The 16,828-nt window shown below is 42.7% G+C and overlaps 1 protein-coding gene across 4 annotated transcripts in view; it reads left to right on the plus strand.

Moving 5' to 3' along the window:
* Window positions 1-16,828, plus strand: part of ddah1 (dimethylarginine dimethylaminohydrolase 1) — a 72,399-nt gene that overhangs the window by 41,746 nt on the left and 13,825 nt on the right. For all 4 annotated transcript variants that reach the window (XM_086224453.1, XM_086224451.1, XM_086224450.1 and 1 more), the window contains 2 exons: window positions 10,530-10,629; window positions 12,161-12,234. In XM_086224453.1, coding sequence (XP_086080579.1) covers window positions 10,530-10,629; window positions 12,161-12,234 — 174 coding nt within the window. The remainder of the gene's footprint in view (window positions 1-10,529; window positions 10,630-12,160; window positions 12,235-16,828) is intronic.

Raw genomic sequence — 16,828 nt, forward strand, 5'->3', positions numbered from 1 at the left:
GTGACCCCTTGTTTCACTCGGAACGGAGGGAAAAAAAAGTCCTTCTGGGAAAGCCCTTCATTAACATTTATGGGAAACCTTTCGGCCCTGTCTCGTTTTTTTTCCTGTCAAGATTAAAACGTATACTCTGGTTCATTTTTCCAGACTAGACCCTCCCATACGTCTAACTTCACATGGCTGTTTTGGGAAATCCCTAATAATGGGCAGTTAGTCTGTCCTTTGCTGGGCAAACTCTACCTTTTTTTCCCCCTCATTTGGGAACACATCCATTGCATTCTTTGAAAAGCGTGGGCGTAACCGTGTGGTATGATGGTATTTTCTTTCAGTGGAATGCACAGTTTCCAGGCTCTTTTTAGTATTCTGGACAAAGCAATGAGGAATAACCGCTGGAACACCTCAACTATGACAGGAATGCAGACATGAAAAGGCATCAAGAGATTTTCTACAATCATGACAGTATGTGTGGCTTCAAGGTGGTCAGATCCTGCCGTTATATAAGCACACAGCCAAATTCCTTTTTGCAGATATTAATAATATCAGTAGTATGAAGAGACATTAATAGTAACAGAACACATGTTGAGAGAGTTGCTCTCAAAGTGCCCCTGTAAGTTGTACCTCTCATATCCAGTGAGGTCAGAATCCTCTGACTCTCCTTAGGTTCCCTCCACACTTTGGTGGCTTTCCTGACCTCTTAGTCAGGGGTTCCTCATTCTCTGAGCAAGCCTGCAACATACCCTAAGAGGACTCCCCGTGTGGGAGGGATGACGGGGAGAGGGGGAAGCCTTGATCTTAAAATGACTCACCCCGCTCTGTTGACAAACCCTCCACCTCCTTTTCTGACCCCTCTTGTATCTCTGCACTTTCTCCCCTGTGCTGCTCTCAAAGCAACAAACCTATCTTTCTTTTCCCGTGGGAGGTGCCACGATAGGTCAGTGCGCTCAGGGACATATATTCAGACAGTGCTGGCAGCGAGTGTTTGGTTGGACAGTCTGTTCTGTGGTACAACTTGGGCCTCACCAATGTTGAGACAACTTAAATATGTGGGCGCTCTGGGTATTTTTACTTTGGCTTTCCAGTGGCCTCAACCCATGGAACTAAAACAAACACAATGGGAATTCCGACTCAAATTGTCTAAATTGAATCATCTTTGGTGAATGTGAGATGGGTGACAAGTTTTGATTCTGTAAGGGTAATAAGGATCGGTTAACCACAGCAGTCGGGAAGCCTGACAGGTTATGGGAAAGTTAGCTCTTATGACAGATGTCAGGCATTTCAGTTTCCATTCATCTTGCTGTCTCTGTCTGTCCTCAACCAGATGGACTTCCACAAACCCTCCCTGGCTGTAATGAAGCGCATGACTGTCATAGTTCATCCGTGTTCGGGTACATCTGATTTACTTGTTCATTTGGAGCTTGTAGGAGTCCTCTACTCATGTTCCCAACTTCTTTCAGCTAGGTCTGTGGCATGGTTCATTGTGGCAATGTGGTGAACATTTATTCAAGTTGGGCCTCTCCTCCTGAACTCATTGCAAACCGGACCCCGCTCCTAAAAACATGACCTACGCTAACCACAGACTAGCATGAGCTAACCACCGGCTAGGACAAACTGACGCTGGCCCGGACAAGCTAACTGCTGGCTAAGAAAAACCAGATGCTGAAAAGAACAGGCTAAATTCTGATGAGGACAAGTACACCGCAGGCTAACATGCACTAAATGCCAGCTAGGACAAGCTAACAATCAGCTTGTACAAGCTAAATGATGACTACAGGACAAGCTAAGCTAAGCTAAGCTAAGGAACGTGCATCACACTACCTTTCATGAAATCATATCAGAGTCCTTGTAGTTAACAATTACATTTCCTTTCATGTTCTTCCAGTTTTTCCTGACTTTTGATTTTAAGGAAAACAACATCAGGACTTTTCACAGGGATTTGTTATTTTGTTGAAATTACCTCCAATAAAATCTGTTTTAAGGTCACTTTTTCTTAAAATTTCTTATTTGCGTTAGGCTTTAACTTTCCAAAAAGTGTTATTAGAGTTTTTTTGAATAGATAATAGGTAGTTCATCTTATTGTGATTATATTTTTGTTTGTAAACTAACACAGACATTATGCTAAACTATATATGTAAAAAAAAAAAGAGAGACTGACAAACACATTGAGCTCACCTTGAACTTAGAAGCTCTTTATTGGAGATATGGGTGGTCTCTTGTCTGTCAACACAGGTGGGCCAAAGGTGACGGCGAGTAGGGTTTCCCTCATGGGTTTCCCCTGAGGAAAAAAGCAGAATGGACAAAAAAAAACAAAAAAAACAACAACAACTATGGGCATTCTTAACATTGACAGTCCTGGATGTCCCTTGAAATGTTACTTTTTCATGATTTGGCTATTAGGTTTTTATTGGTGTAGATAATAACATCAGTTTAACGCTTAAATGTAAATCTCAGTTTATCAATGATGAGACACTTTAAGTAGTTGGAGAGGAGTGGAACGACCTTTGACCCAAGCGAGCACTCATAGTGCTACCATTAGCCCTCCCAGCTTTAGAATTTTTCACTTTTGCTCAGTTGATGTCATACTGTAGAGCACATCTTTGGCTGTAAATGTATGTTATTGGCGTTGCTTGTCAGCGGTACAGAGCGGAGCAACCTGGAGGGCGTGCAAGCTGTTCATCTTTAAAAACAACCATTACTGATGTCTAACCAGCCAGCTTTACACTGTGCCTGACAGAATAAACATATTTCTGTTGTGCGGTCCTGTTGGACGTTTCGTCAGATCAGCATAGCCAAGTTTAACTCTCCATGAGGTAGCTGAGTTTATTGGCTTTCCCCCCATGTTTGGGTATAAAGGTCCCGTCTGTGGGGATCAAGTCCAATAAATATGGCTGAGTACGTGCCAAGCGGAGAGAATGTATTTACTGAAGCCCCCTCTGTTTCCGGCAGCCTCCGTCCAGCTACTTTCCAGCAGTTCCTTGCCTGCAGCTCTCCTGTATTTGTGGAGCCGTCACAGTGAGAGGTAGGCAGCACACACATTCTTTACAGCCCTACTGATTGGAGGGAGCACTTTATTTGCTCTAGGACAGACATTGGACTTGTCAAACATACTCATATTTCTATTTATTTTTGTAGTACTCAGCACTGCTTGGGGAATGAGTGACCAGCAAAGTACAAGATGTTCGATAAGTCCCTCCCCCTTTACCGATCAGGTTTTCCAGAATTTTTTTGAACCCCGTATTTGAGTTATACATGTACGTGTCAACTCTCTAAGGTCCCATAAAATGAAAAGTACATTTTCCCCAGTTTTAGTACAGTTGTGCAATTGTCTCTTCTTACATGCTAAATACAGGTCTAAATAAGTATCAGAGTATTTTTACATTGGCATCCCCGTCTTTCTTTCTTTCACTAACTAAAATTCAAACATTTGACAGTCACCTTGCACTTATGGGTGTGTACAGGTTTTGCATCCAGTGAAAAGTCTATCAAGATATAAGTTATTGACTTATCTCTCCAGAATTTGATTCATTAGGTCTGATAAGAGCTATCTCAAAGAGCTGCACGATTCAATTATTAACCCACATATAACTTAGCAGAGGGCTAACCAGAAGTTGCTGGCTATTATTTAGCTCCATAACTGCATACTTTTGGATAAATTAATTGCAAAATGACTGATTTCATTGTCACAATTTGATCCATTTGGTCTGATAACATTTAAAAAGTCTGACGGGATGTATGATGCAATTATTTACCCATATTCAGTTACAGCTTTGGGATTTTACCAGCGTAAATATGCAGAAACAAAAAGAACTCTCTGGGCCTTCTACTCTTGCTTAAGTCTCAACACAAAATGAGAAAACACAACTTGTTATGCTTGGAAGACACATTTTTATGCCGTCAGAATTGCAACCAAAAAAATTCATGATGAAACAAAGTAATTTTGGTTTTCCGTCTAAAAATAATGAAGGGTATAGATAATAAATAGTCACTACATCTTTTATAATAAAGGAAGGGTCTTCACTTCTGTTTGAAACACCACAAAGCCAGTCATCAGGACTCTCATGCCTAATTACATGAGGAGCACCGAAGCCTTGCTCACTTTCAAAGTATAATTATCTCTCTCAAGGACCGTATGCTTGCACAGAGCTAAAGACGCCCCATTTAACGATCTGAGGCGTAATGCTTTGCACTCTCACTTTGCTCTACAAATGATTTATGTAATTTCAGCCTAACTGCCATCTCCCACCTCTCAGACAGCCGTGGTAAACATGTGGAAGCAGGATCATGGTGCATTTTCCTCCTCGGAGCCCTGATACCCTGGGAGCTCCAGTGAAAGCGGTCTGACAGTGCAGTGGGTTTGTCTGAAACAGCTCTTTTACTGGGGCAGGGTGCCAGATCCTTGTGGTGCGAGGGTCTCCAGAACTGCTACTGTTAACTGTGCACGCCTTTAGATTGACCTACTTTTAAACATTTATGTAATCCTAAAGCTGATGGGGGGGTGGCAAAGGGCCGGGCGGGTGGGGGGTGGGGGGGTGTCATAGCTCGGTTAACCACAGGTATGTTCCAACATATACAACGGATTTGTTTGGATAGGGCAAGGACAGGCCATGGAGGGCTTGTTTTCTTTTGGCTGCTACTAAATGAGTTGTTGTCATTTCAGACTTACATTACCGGCTGTGACAGTATTCATTCTCAAAGTTTGTTGCCTTCAAGAATGAACCACCAGACCACCAAGACAGACTTATTTATTTAGGCCGTTTTTTTCCATATATGCATGTACCTGTCTATTCCTACTGGAGACACTAGAAAAATGGTCAAATTCTGTAGTTTCCAGTCAGAACTTTGTATTCTTGGACTAATGTTTTTATGTATATGCGCCGTGTCTGTATGTAGATTTGTTGTATTTTTCTGGGGTGTTGGGAGGTTTGATGGGTAACAACATTCTGCTCTGATTTCCATCCTCGTGGCCTTCTTTGTTTGGAAGCAGCACCGTGTGAACACACTGGTAAATTGACAAATCTGCTGCTGAGATATTTAGTCTCATGTACTCCTCACAGCAGACCAACAGACGTCATAGCTAGCACCCGAAATGTTCAGACAGTCTTATCCACTAAACTCTTGCATAACTTGTTAGGTCTGTGCATTTGTTTTGAATTCTTCATTGTTTATTTCCCTGAAATGGCTCCATTATTCTCATTCTTTGTTAACCTACTTCTTTGAACTGTCCTCTGTGATTGGACTGCTATCATCTCCCATCGTCATCTGTGTCCTGGATGCCGGGCCAAACCTTCACTCGTGACGCACAAGACTGGCTGTTCAAACTTGTGCCCATATGTTCCGTGAAGCAATTCACTTTTCTTTTCTTTTTTGCTTTGTATTGTTTTGGCTCACTGTTTTCTAGCTCAAAGAAATGCTAGTGTGACCAAGTAGATGACGGTTCTTTAGTGTGTTGCTCTACTCAGCTTTTCTGTTTGGTTTGATGCCTGAAACACAAAGGTTTACTGTTAGCCGCTCCATTTAAGCTCCATTTCCAAGGTAGTGATGTCTTACTGATAACGATGCACTTATTGCAGTTAGAATCGGGGGTCAGATTATTAAAATTGGCCAGGGCTCGCTGTACAGCACAGTTTAGAAGGTCGCATAGAGGTTGAGTTAAACATCCAGGGAAGTTATTGGGTGGCTGACAGGTGGATTCTGATCGTCAGAGAAGATCCACGCAGCTCTTCCAAACCCTTACTTCCGTCAAAGCTCTCCTGATCATTGTCCCAACACCCTGTGGACGACTACATGCTTCCTCCGTATGTGGATTTCTCCAACCCCACCAGATGAGGCGTGAATATGTACGACACCGGCATATATCTTCAGCCATATTCCCCCTGCAAATAGGGCTTTCGGTGTCTGTACAGATACCCAATCAACCATCCAGCCAAGGTGGTCATACAGGGTACTGGCAAACCCCCATGTTGGTAGGCAACATCATAGACTGTAACCATCCCATTAAGCCCCTTTGCAAAACTAGCCACTAATAACAAGAGCTATTGTTTATCTTTATAAAAATGTAAAATATCCTTTTTCTTCTAAACCAACTTTAAGAAAAAAAATGGGACAACTGTTTGGTATTATGCACAGTTCAGTTCATAACTACTGTACTTAATAGTTTATTAAGTACTCCATAAATTCACACACACTGCCCCAATTTTTAGCTATTAACTTTAAAGAGGTTAACGGTATTGTGTGTGAGGCTCAGAGGAATGCTGTATCCCCATTATGCTGGAGCGTGGGACTCTGTTGCCTGGTGTAGGGAGGCTAGGATGACTCTCAGGAATGCTATTGTTTTGTACTCTTTTCCCTTCCCAAATGCACCATGCTCTATCAGACTGATGGTCCTTTTTAACAGAATGCGATATCCACGGGTACCAGGGGCGAGAAGGAGGGAGAAAGGGTCCATAAAAAGGCCCAAATAAAAGGCTGTTCTCTCTGCCCCGTCTCTCTTGTACTGTGCTGGAACGGCAGGAATGCGGCAGGCAGACCGACTGGCCCTAAGAGCCTTCACTCCCTAATGAATTTTAAAAGGCCTTTTTCATTCAAAGCAGGGTGCTGGCTAACAGCGTGTTGTCTAGCCAAGCACTCAGGGGAAAAAGAAGGGAGACGAGAGAAGTACTGGAGGAGAAGGAGGCGGTGCTGGCAAAGTGAGTTGGCACCCAGGCAAGGTGGGGTATTGGATGTCGTTCACAGTGGGAGATAATAGGCCTCTCTGCATGGGAAGCCACTGTAGGAGCATTCTTGACCCTGCCACGAGGGTTTAGATGGAGTTCGGGCAATGAGAGCGACACAAGAGACTCAGCAAGTAAAGATAAAAAGGACCAGAGATCAGATCAGGACAAGAGTCACCAAACACGGAATACTTGGATTATCAGCACCTGTTATAGCCTCCTAATAGTAAATTACTATAGAAAATAACAAAAGTATAAATAAACCCAGGTCAGTGATTGATGGACTTGAAACTGTATTTGTCCGTGGACCAAAGAGACGTCAGGCATCATCTGCTCCAATTAGCAGTTTATGCCGAGCTGTTTAGGACTTGCAGTGAGTGACATGTTAATTGTTTTTTGCTATGCAACGGCTAGCAGAGCTGTGACGCTTATGAATTAGGGCTCTGTTGCGACAGACAGACTTAAAATGAAAGGAGGAGAAGAGAACGTCAGTGATTTTACATTCACAGGCTGCGTCATTGTAGAAGCACAACCACTGGTTTACACTAAAAGGTTTCTATTCTTTCCCCTATTGAATTGCTTCCAGAAGAGTACTGTACAGCTAACAGGCAGGAGTTAAAGGTTCAGGTACTTCAATGTGCCTTCCAGGTGGCACACGCATTTATGTAGAGCTTCTCTCAGAATCCAAAGGTGCAAAACCAACAGGAAGAGTAATGGTTTTTCTTGGCTAACGTGAGGCCTTTTTATACCAACTGGGAATTGTGTATCCTTACATGGTCATTGTAATCTTTTTTCTTTTCAAATACTTCCAACATGAACAAGATTTTCTTCCATTTACGCCTCCAAAATCCCTGCAGGGCTCAACATAAAGGCTCGTCTGGATTTTTAACAGCAAGTGGATGAGAAATATATTTGCCCCACTGGACGAGTTAAGTCATGAACATCCGTTACATGTGATTCATCACTCAGTTATTTATTTAAAGTTTTAGTGCAGAGCGTGACGTCATAATTTCCACTGTTGCCTACTATGTTGCGTTACTGTCTCAGCTGTAAAAAGGTGGATAAATAGTTGTGGGCGTCACAAAACTCTTGCAAAGTGACTCATCACACAATCAGAATTTGGTCTGATCATATTTGGAAAGTTTTAAAGGGACACACTATCAAATTATTTATCCACATGCATGGGGGGGGGGGGGGGGGACATTCCCACATACAGTATGCATCCTCCTGACAGCACAGGAATGTTGCAAAATATACTGTGCCTCCAGTCTCCAGAGAGATTCACCTGGAAGTGATCAGCCAAAAAAACAATTTACACTACAAGTTTTAATTTGTGCCAAATGTTCCTTTGATATACAAGGATATTCATTTTTTTTGTCCCAAAAAAGAGGAGGATGAGGTTATTCATCTTTTTCCACTCATGCTAAATCCCCTGACCGATTTTTGGGACTGTGTGGGAAGACAGCCTAATTGATGTTCTCAACCACATGCACACAAGAGACCGAGCAGATACCATACTGCTGTCTATGTATAGGGGCCATTACGTCTCACACGGTGGTTGGGCGAGTGCTAAACACCATTAGGGTCATATCACCTCTGGTGATGTCAGAGGAAATGCCAGAGAGCTGAGCTAAAGGGCTACTCATTACAGTCTGGCAGATTCCTGGGCAGACAACCACCATTCTAGCGGAGCCAGGAGTAGAGAGTCAGAAGCAGTAGCTGATAATGATGGTGGAGACACAGCACAGTGTGACACAGTGGCTAATGTGGGGAGCTCACTTCTCAACCCCTGGTGATCAAATATGAGGTCATCACTGTCCTGCAGGATTTTATAAACAGTCGTTTGGGTTGAATAATTATTCAAGTTTCTTCACTTATGACTGTGCAGGAGAAACTTTGTTGCGACCAGTTAATGGAGCCTTTAAGCTTGATTTATAGTTATGTGATGGTTTTACACCGTGAACCTATACTGTGACCTGTGCCCTCGTCTAGTGTGTATACTGTGACGGCCGGCTAACATGCCTGTTGGCTTAAATGCTAGTTTGCGGGCGGTGCTTCTATGCCACTGTTTTGAGTTTGTTCATGCACTTTCAACTGTGGTGACTGAATCGGAGCAAATAGTTTTTGGATCTGATCAAATTTGAACAACACCTACATTTACTGAAATAAATAAAATGCAGAACAGAGCTCATACCAGAGGAGAAGATGGTCTGGAAATATGTAGAAGGAAATGTTAGGTTGCCAGGTGGATCAATTTGTCACACAACTATGAAATAAGCTTTAGAGACAACGCAACAATGTCACTACTGTGCTCTGAAACATGTTTCCAAAAGCTTGTGTCATGCCGTTTTTCACTCTGTCAGCAAACTTCAAATGCACCAGCACGGGGCTCTGCAGTGCACCGTGCCACTCAGCAACAGCATGCCCACTCACACTAGTTTACTTTGGGCTGCTGAAGGCTGTGACGGATATGAAGTATTCGTCGTAATGTAGTAGCAGTGAGCGCAACACAAATGGTGTATTCAAAGCAAATGGCACACAAGACAACATCTCTTGAACATCAAAATGATAAATTGTCTAAACGATCTGGATTGTTTACTTCCTCGGGACCTGACCTAATTAAAACCATCAGTGATGTGCTTGGCACCAGAAAAAAAATGAGTGGGATTAACCAAAATATGCTGAACTCCAATGTTGTCACGGATTTGATGAAACCGCTAATAAATTGTGAACACAGTAACTTGGAAGAACACTGCGTTCTTCCTGATTAACTGAAGCATAAGGATGAGCAGAACGTCTGCAGTAAAGATGGAACAGGAAGGAAGAAAGTCTGATTTTTCTGTCTTACTAATGAAAAGTGACTGGATGTGAGCAACTGATTCAGAAGGCAATTTAAAGAAACAGTCATCCAGAGACAGAAACAATAGTTTGTGGATTTTAGATATTTTATTTAGTGTTACATAAGTGTCCATAGAGACATGTGACTATGCAGGCCTCTATTGTTTTCTGGGAAATAGATGATAGTCTACCTGGATGACCTCATGCTGTGGCCTTCCATAAATGAGTGGAAGCAGAAGTGTGGTGTTAGCCAAGCAGCCCAGTGAACAGGCTGAGGTCATAATGAGATAGGGCTTGTGGAAACACTGATGCTCACTAACATGACCGGCCTTGGAAACTGCTCCTCTAGGAACCCCAAAAACAGGACGGTAAAATCACACTGGGCGCTCAGACAGGAGAGCAGACCAGCCCCCATTCAGCCAAAAAAACAGACTTGGTCTTTCCTTCGTTTTTGAGTTCGAATAAGGACGAGCAGGTGAAATGTGGATTTTCCCAATATTCCATCCCTATGATGAATTTTATAATCATACGTCCTGATTTCCTCCGCATGACAGTGGTACTTTCACTTCTCTCCTATAAAGATAGGAAAGCTCGATGACCCCAAACATGAAGACAGGAAAAGGCATTTTTAGAGTCTATGTTGGTCCGTCACATACCTATTATCTGGAGCCACTGCCTTGTAAAAGTTTTAACATTCTTCCTCCAAAATGACATCATTTCACGGCTCATTGCAATTATGTCATCGCAACCTGTTGGAGAGAAAAGGCTTCGTCTCATTGCACTCGGAAACCTTTGTACCGCTCGATACTGTGCCTGACAGAAATCAATCAAAAACCTTGTGCCTGATTTTCATCATCTTGTTTACGCGTCTGATTAGACGTAATAGTCCTCCTCAAGACAGGAAGCTCTGATTGCTCCGAGCACTTCAGCGTGCATCAGTATAACTCAGTGGCTCGTTTAATACTGTTGCTGTCCTTGTTGTTCCAGACGGAGGCAATGAAAGGTGCTCTGAAGGAGCTGAGTCTCAACTTAGTGGAGATGACTGATGAGAACGCCACGCTGGATGGAGGAGACGTCCTTTTTACCGGTAAGCAAGCTGCCCCCCCTCCCAACACTGTGTGTGTGACTTTGACAATATTACACTAATCAACAAACCCCTGACGCCTTCCTCATGTTGCAGTATTACATCCATCACCTTACATCATCCTGCATGAAGGTCAGGAGTGATAGTCTGGCGATGTTGTTGTTGAATATTGGTATATGTTGTCTGATATATGCCGATATAAATCTTTTTTTAAATCAACATCATTCAGGAAAAGATGGGTTATTTACAATTATTAAACTCCTTAGTTAGGGTTATTGTTGCGCTGATGCAGTTTTGGATAAGAAGATAACCTTCACATGTCTTTGTTACGTTTTTGAGAACGACATTGTAACGGATCGTAGCAAAAAGAATTTTGGTGGATACATTTTTGTTCTTTTTCTCCCTAATTTTGGAACCAGCATCAGCAACAACAATCCAATATGAGTCAGGCTCTAGTTAATACAGAATTGAAGCGAAGTGATTGAACTGTTCAGTGTGCTGATGTCATCATTTTGGATCAGAACGAATATATTTTAGCTCTGAATTATCTAGACTCCATTACACAAACACAAGAGCCACATTTAAGGAGTCGAAATGAGCAAAAAATCAAATTTTGGTCATTTTATCTTCTCCTGTTGTGTTGCCTACATTGTACACAAAAAAATGTGTCACTCGGGGTGAAATCAAACAACTGACCAACCAAATTCAAAGTTTTACTGCAGTTCCTGAAGTTCTTTGCGTATCCTTGCTGAACAGTCGAGGATGTTGCTCAGATACGGTGAGGAAGTGGAGCGTGATCCTCAGCAGTAAGCGCCCTCAGATTGTTTTGTAAGCCAGCAGACAGTTGCGTGTCTGTAAGTACGAGTCTGCGTTTTCGGATCCTCCACATGACATTCCACAGAGTGACCTCAGTGACCTGGTGCCTCAGTGCACTCAGTAGACCTTTCTCCTGAAAATAATCTGCTGCAAAAACATTGTGTACCATACAGCTTCTTACCAAGGGCCCCTATTCTGGAATAAGGCAATAAAAGGGATGAAGACAGGCAGAGAATCATGGTGGTCTTGATTAGATTTTCTGTGCATACAGTGCTTACGGTGGTGTGGTTATAGTGTGTGTCAGTGTCTTCTACACTGTGCAGGCCACTAGGAAAGAGCATAGTACACTTAATTGGGTTTCTAGACACTGGCGCTGAGCTCTCGTTTCTTCCAGCTGAAATCGGTTTCACATGGCACATGGCTAGAAACATTTCCTGTTGGCAAGGTCCTGGCTAATGGCTAATTTTGTAAAGGCTCAGCAGTCACATTAGGAGCCCATCCCTGGACTCTACAGCAGCAGCAGAAGCAGCCCTGCCAGGCATCCAGAGCTCTGTTTGTGCTGCGCCATCTTTACCACAGTTGGCTGCGGTGGTGACTACATCTTTCAGCTATTGTGGCTCACAGGATCACCGCTCAAGACTTGATAAATGTTCTGAGTATGTTTCACCCTGTAGATATTTTCTGACTCAGCATCACTGGCATCTGATTCTCTCTCCAGGTCGAGAGTTCTTTGTGGGTCTCTCCAAACGGACCAACCAGAGGGGAGCAGAGATCCTTGCAGATGCCTTTAAGGTGAGTTGAAGTGAGGCAGGGGACTGAAAATGGACAGTGAATTATGGTAACTTGGTTCTTCTAAATGCTCCACTTTCTTCACCTGCCTCTCTGCTTTGCCTTTGGTGACAAATAAAGTATCTTGTATCTCTCGTATCTCGTGAATGTTTGACAGCTACTCTGCAGAGTTTTGATGCTAAAAGTCTTGACAAGAGTTGCAAGAGTGAAAAACGCAACATTATTAACCCTAAAACACCCGGCGGAAAGATGCTATGAGTATCTCTAGAGCTCAGAGGGACTACAGACCGCGTCGTGATTGGATCAGGGGTCCTTTCACATTACGTACAGTAGCCTGGCCTGTTGTTATCAGAACATATTGATTAAGGATGAAGTATCTTGTTTTTTCTTTATAGGTACAAATTTAACTGTAATGCAGTTTATGGATTCAGTCACAAAATCATGCATGTTCTGAAGCACAACTTAATCTGGAATTTTTGAATGCATCATTAAGGTCCAGTATATTGTAGACTGGCGTTCTGCCGTCTTGAGAGCGATCCCTGCCACAAGCCTGCCGTGAACAAGCAGACACTAACAAGAAAGGAGGAGATAAATGTGTTCGTAATCATAAAAGCTTTTGGCCAGGAAGAGAGCAGCATCATCGCTCCATTCATCTTCTTTCTTTTATTCTATTCTACCTCTCTCCCTCTCTCTAATTCCCTTTCTCTATCCATCTATCTCTGCCTCGGTACATCCCCCCACCACCACCCCTCCTTCTCCATCCATTATGTCCTTCCCCCATCCGTCCATCCACCTCTCTCTCTTCCTTCCCTCTGTTGTGCAGCCTTTTAGTCCGTGCCAGAGCTGCATGTCTTTGTGGACCATAGACAGTACGTATAAACAGAACATGGACAGCACATTAAATATTTTACTGTTGCTAGGAGATGTGGAAACACCTCAACACCTTTTGTTTGCTGTTTGAGGAAGCAGAGTGATGACAAAAGATCCTACACGTCTTTGTAGCACTGAAACGATAAAGAACACAAGAAGATAAACAACCGAAATAGTGACACTGCGGCACTAGGATGTAAAATTAAAAAAAAAAAAGTTAAAGGTAAAAGACACAAATACTGTAAATACCTGTGGGAAGTACAAATAGATAGATGCAGCTTTATTTAGTCCTGGTAGAAATTAGTCACTGCACTTTGTTTTTAAGTTCATTTACAAAAGCAGCTGAGACACTGAAATTTGTCATATTGCAGTTGTTCATTAACCGAGCGGCCCCAAACACTGATGATAAACTCTCACAGGTAAAATATTTCCCATGGTTCTCTTCTGTGGTGGATGAATTTTATTTGTAATTTACACGAAGAAGAGATCAAATGAACCCATCGTCAACATGAAGGGGGCAGTCTTTGGATTCCTCCGTCAAGGTTCATGCAATATTTTCGGAAAAAATTAATGAGAATGTCCAGACTCAAGTCAATACAAGCGGTAATTTGAGTGATGACTCTCGTGTGCATCTCAATGACGGGACCAGGAGGTTGTATGAAGACATTACAGCTTCACTCATTTGTCCCCTGATAGTTTCAGTTATTTCTCAGGTAATATGGTGTGGACCTTGGTGGAGGCTATGTCTGACGCTAAAGAATAGCAGGGTATTATTCTCCCAAACAGACGTAGAGCCTGCAGACACATAGTATTCATTTGTACTTTGCTGAGTCATTGTTCCAGGTTTGTGCAAAGCGGATCAGTGTTAACCTGGATTAGCTGCACAGATTTGATGCTCTATTGTTTTTGGCAAACAATTCCTCCTGAATCTACACTCAAGCAGTTGATGGTGAAAAAAACAAATATAATTCCAATGCAAAGATGCTTGGAGACCAAAAAAGCTCCAGCCTACCTGGAATCCCTGATCCAGGTCTACTCTCCTTCTCGCCCACTACGCTCTGCATGCGAAAGACGCCTGGTGCTTCCAGCCCAGCGCTGCTCCAAATCTCTAGCCAGACTCTTCACTTCTGTTGTTCCCAAATGGTGGAATGAACTACCCAACTCTGTGCGTTCTGCTGAGTCCCTTCTACTTTTAAGAGACAATTAAAGACTCAATTGTTCAGAGAGCACCGAGGCACTGAACCTGACTCTTCTCCTCTTTGTCCTGTGGTAGAATAAGTCAGAGGGTCCAGGACCCAGCACTTAGTGATTATGTAGCACTAACTGTGTTGTGTGATGTTGTATGTTTGTCAAAAAAAAAGGGAGGGGGGCGACACTTCTCCTGCCACTAGATGGCAATACCTGTGACCAAATCACAACCGAAGCACTTTTGCGCTTCCTATGGGTTTTTCCTTATGTCTGAATTCTTGCTTGTGTTGTACGTCACTTTGGACAAAAGCGTCTGAAAAGAAAAAAGAAAAAAAAAACACAGACCTGATCATCCATTGTGATCAAACCCGAGGAGAGAAATGATTTAAAATTTAAGAAACGACTTAGAATTTAAAACTGCGGCTCGGTAGCAGAAAGCCACCTTCGCCTCTCTTATGGCTGACGTGCCTGTGGATTTCGATCGCATTCCACCATGACGTCTCCTGACCAGCCCAGAGTGAGAAGCTAAGTTTGACCATTTTTTGCCACCTAGTTTAACACAGCAGAGATAGCTGCGGAGAAGGCAGTAGCTAACTCATAGCCTGTGAGCTTGTTGTCAGTGAAATCTGCAAGAAAACCTACTTTTTTTTTTCAACTTCCCGAGGCAAATACCAGAATGAGGACGACAGGCGATAAGAATCTTCACAAAAGCAGGGTTTCTATATCGAGGTTTCTACATGAAATTAATGGATTCCCAGTGTGTTATACAAAGTCACAGACATCGGATGTACATAAGTGGAAATGAGGTTTGACAGTGAGACTTAAGTCACCAAATGTGGCCTTGGATCCACTTGTAGATACAGAAACCCTAAGACTAGCGGAGCTGCAGTTTTGAGCTCCAGCAACAGAAACCTCTTTCTGGTGTGTTGGAGGATGGATGCATATTTTCGATTTGAATTGCTGATTTGTATGATTTAACCTATACTGTCGACTCTGGGACGGACCCATTTAAGAATTCCCTTTCTGACCCCTCAGTGACCTGATCGACTCTGCCTTTGATTTGTAAAAAAGATAATAGTTGGACTAAACCAAAGCAGAGGAGTCTCACAGGGACAGAGGAGCGGTTGGACTTGGAGTGCTACTTGCAGTGGAGGAAAAAGAGAATTTTGACATTTTGGCGATGTCTTGTATATTATATAAAAGCTACATATGAGTATCATTTGAGACGGAGACAGTTGTGGAGTTCAGCCTTTGAGAATGACAGCATGAGGCCTCAGGCTTCCTCAGAAGTACTGAGAAACTCAATTGAACATTGGGCTTTGTGGTACTTGATGATGTCAGTATCTTTTAAATGTTTTCCTTTTGATCCAGTGGCCTGACCTTGTTAACCACATCTGCACGATACACTCCCATGCTGTAAAACATCCCAAACATCATTAAGACGACAGATTCCCGGCAAATAGGGAGGATTCAGGCATGTAGCCGACACTGTGGGCCACAGACGGACGCTATCTGTGTCTTACTGCAGGCTTATCTTTAGACCATGACGAAACAAACGCCAGGGGTTCATGCTGGGTCAAGGCATCAAGACTTTAACACATTGCAATAACCTGATGGTCGTCCTTTCGGTTTCCATCAGACCATTTGTAACTGATTTACATTCCTTCGTATGGATTCCTCTGTGTTAACTTTGATAAGACGGGCCTAAATGGTGCGTCTTTGGCAAATGACAATGGGAAAAATCATTTGAGCATCCATTATTGTTTTTTCCATTTAGTATCAGATCAATACTTCTATCGCTGTTGTTTTTTCCTCTCATTATCAAATGCAGTAATTTTGTTGCCATGTTCTTTCAGCTCTCAAACAACAGATGTTAAAGCTCCTTTCTTGATGGCCCGTGCAGAGGTCGGACTAAATAGTGCTGGTGATTGAATCAGTGTACGCAGGAAGAAATATTGTTGAGGCCAAATCACTTCTCCTGCTTTTGGGGAAAGAGGTGTCAACACCTAATTTGTGCGAATTTAGAGACCAACATGGTCAGCGTAGCTGCTTCTGGTTAATTAATGAGGTCCTCTCAGGTCACAACTGTACAGTATATCAGTCTGTTAGTGCAGTTAAAAAGCGTCTCTTTCATCATTCCCTTTGGATTCCTCTTGAAAGGAGAAAGGTATGACTCATATTTCTATATTTAAACTGCAACAAAATATTCCCTTTTCTTGTAAGGATTGAAGAAAAGTTTGGCTAACGCAAGTCCCAGTTGTCTTAGTGTGTCCTCTAAACAAGCGCCAAGGAAAGAACTCAAAAAACCATCAAGGATCGGGTCATTTAAGGTTTTTGTGTTATATCCTGCCAGCTGCAGTCACAATAGCTATCCCAGTGAATCATGACACTAATAGATGTGATGACGCAGCGCCAATATTGTGCAGAGATGTGTTACCTTATACTTTAACAGAAAAAAGTCCACAATGCATAATGATGGAAAATGTACACAATGGCTCGTAGGCTTTTATGGAGCGATAAAAAACCCATTCGAAACACA

The sequence above is a fragment of the Aulostomus chinensis genome, chromosome 14 (assembly GCF_037954235.1).
Source record: "Aulostomus chinensis isolate RoL2024-O1b breed Wild chromosome 14, RoL_Achi_v1.0, whole genome shotgun sequence".
Classification (NCBI taxonomy): Eukaryota; Metazoa; Chordata; class Actinopteri; order Syngnathiformes; family Aulostomidae; genus Aulostomus; species Aulostomus chinensis.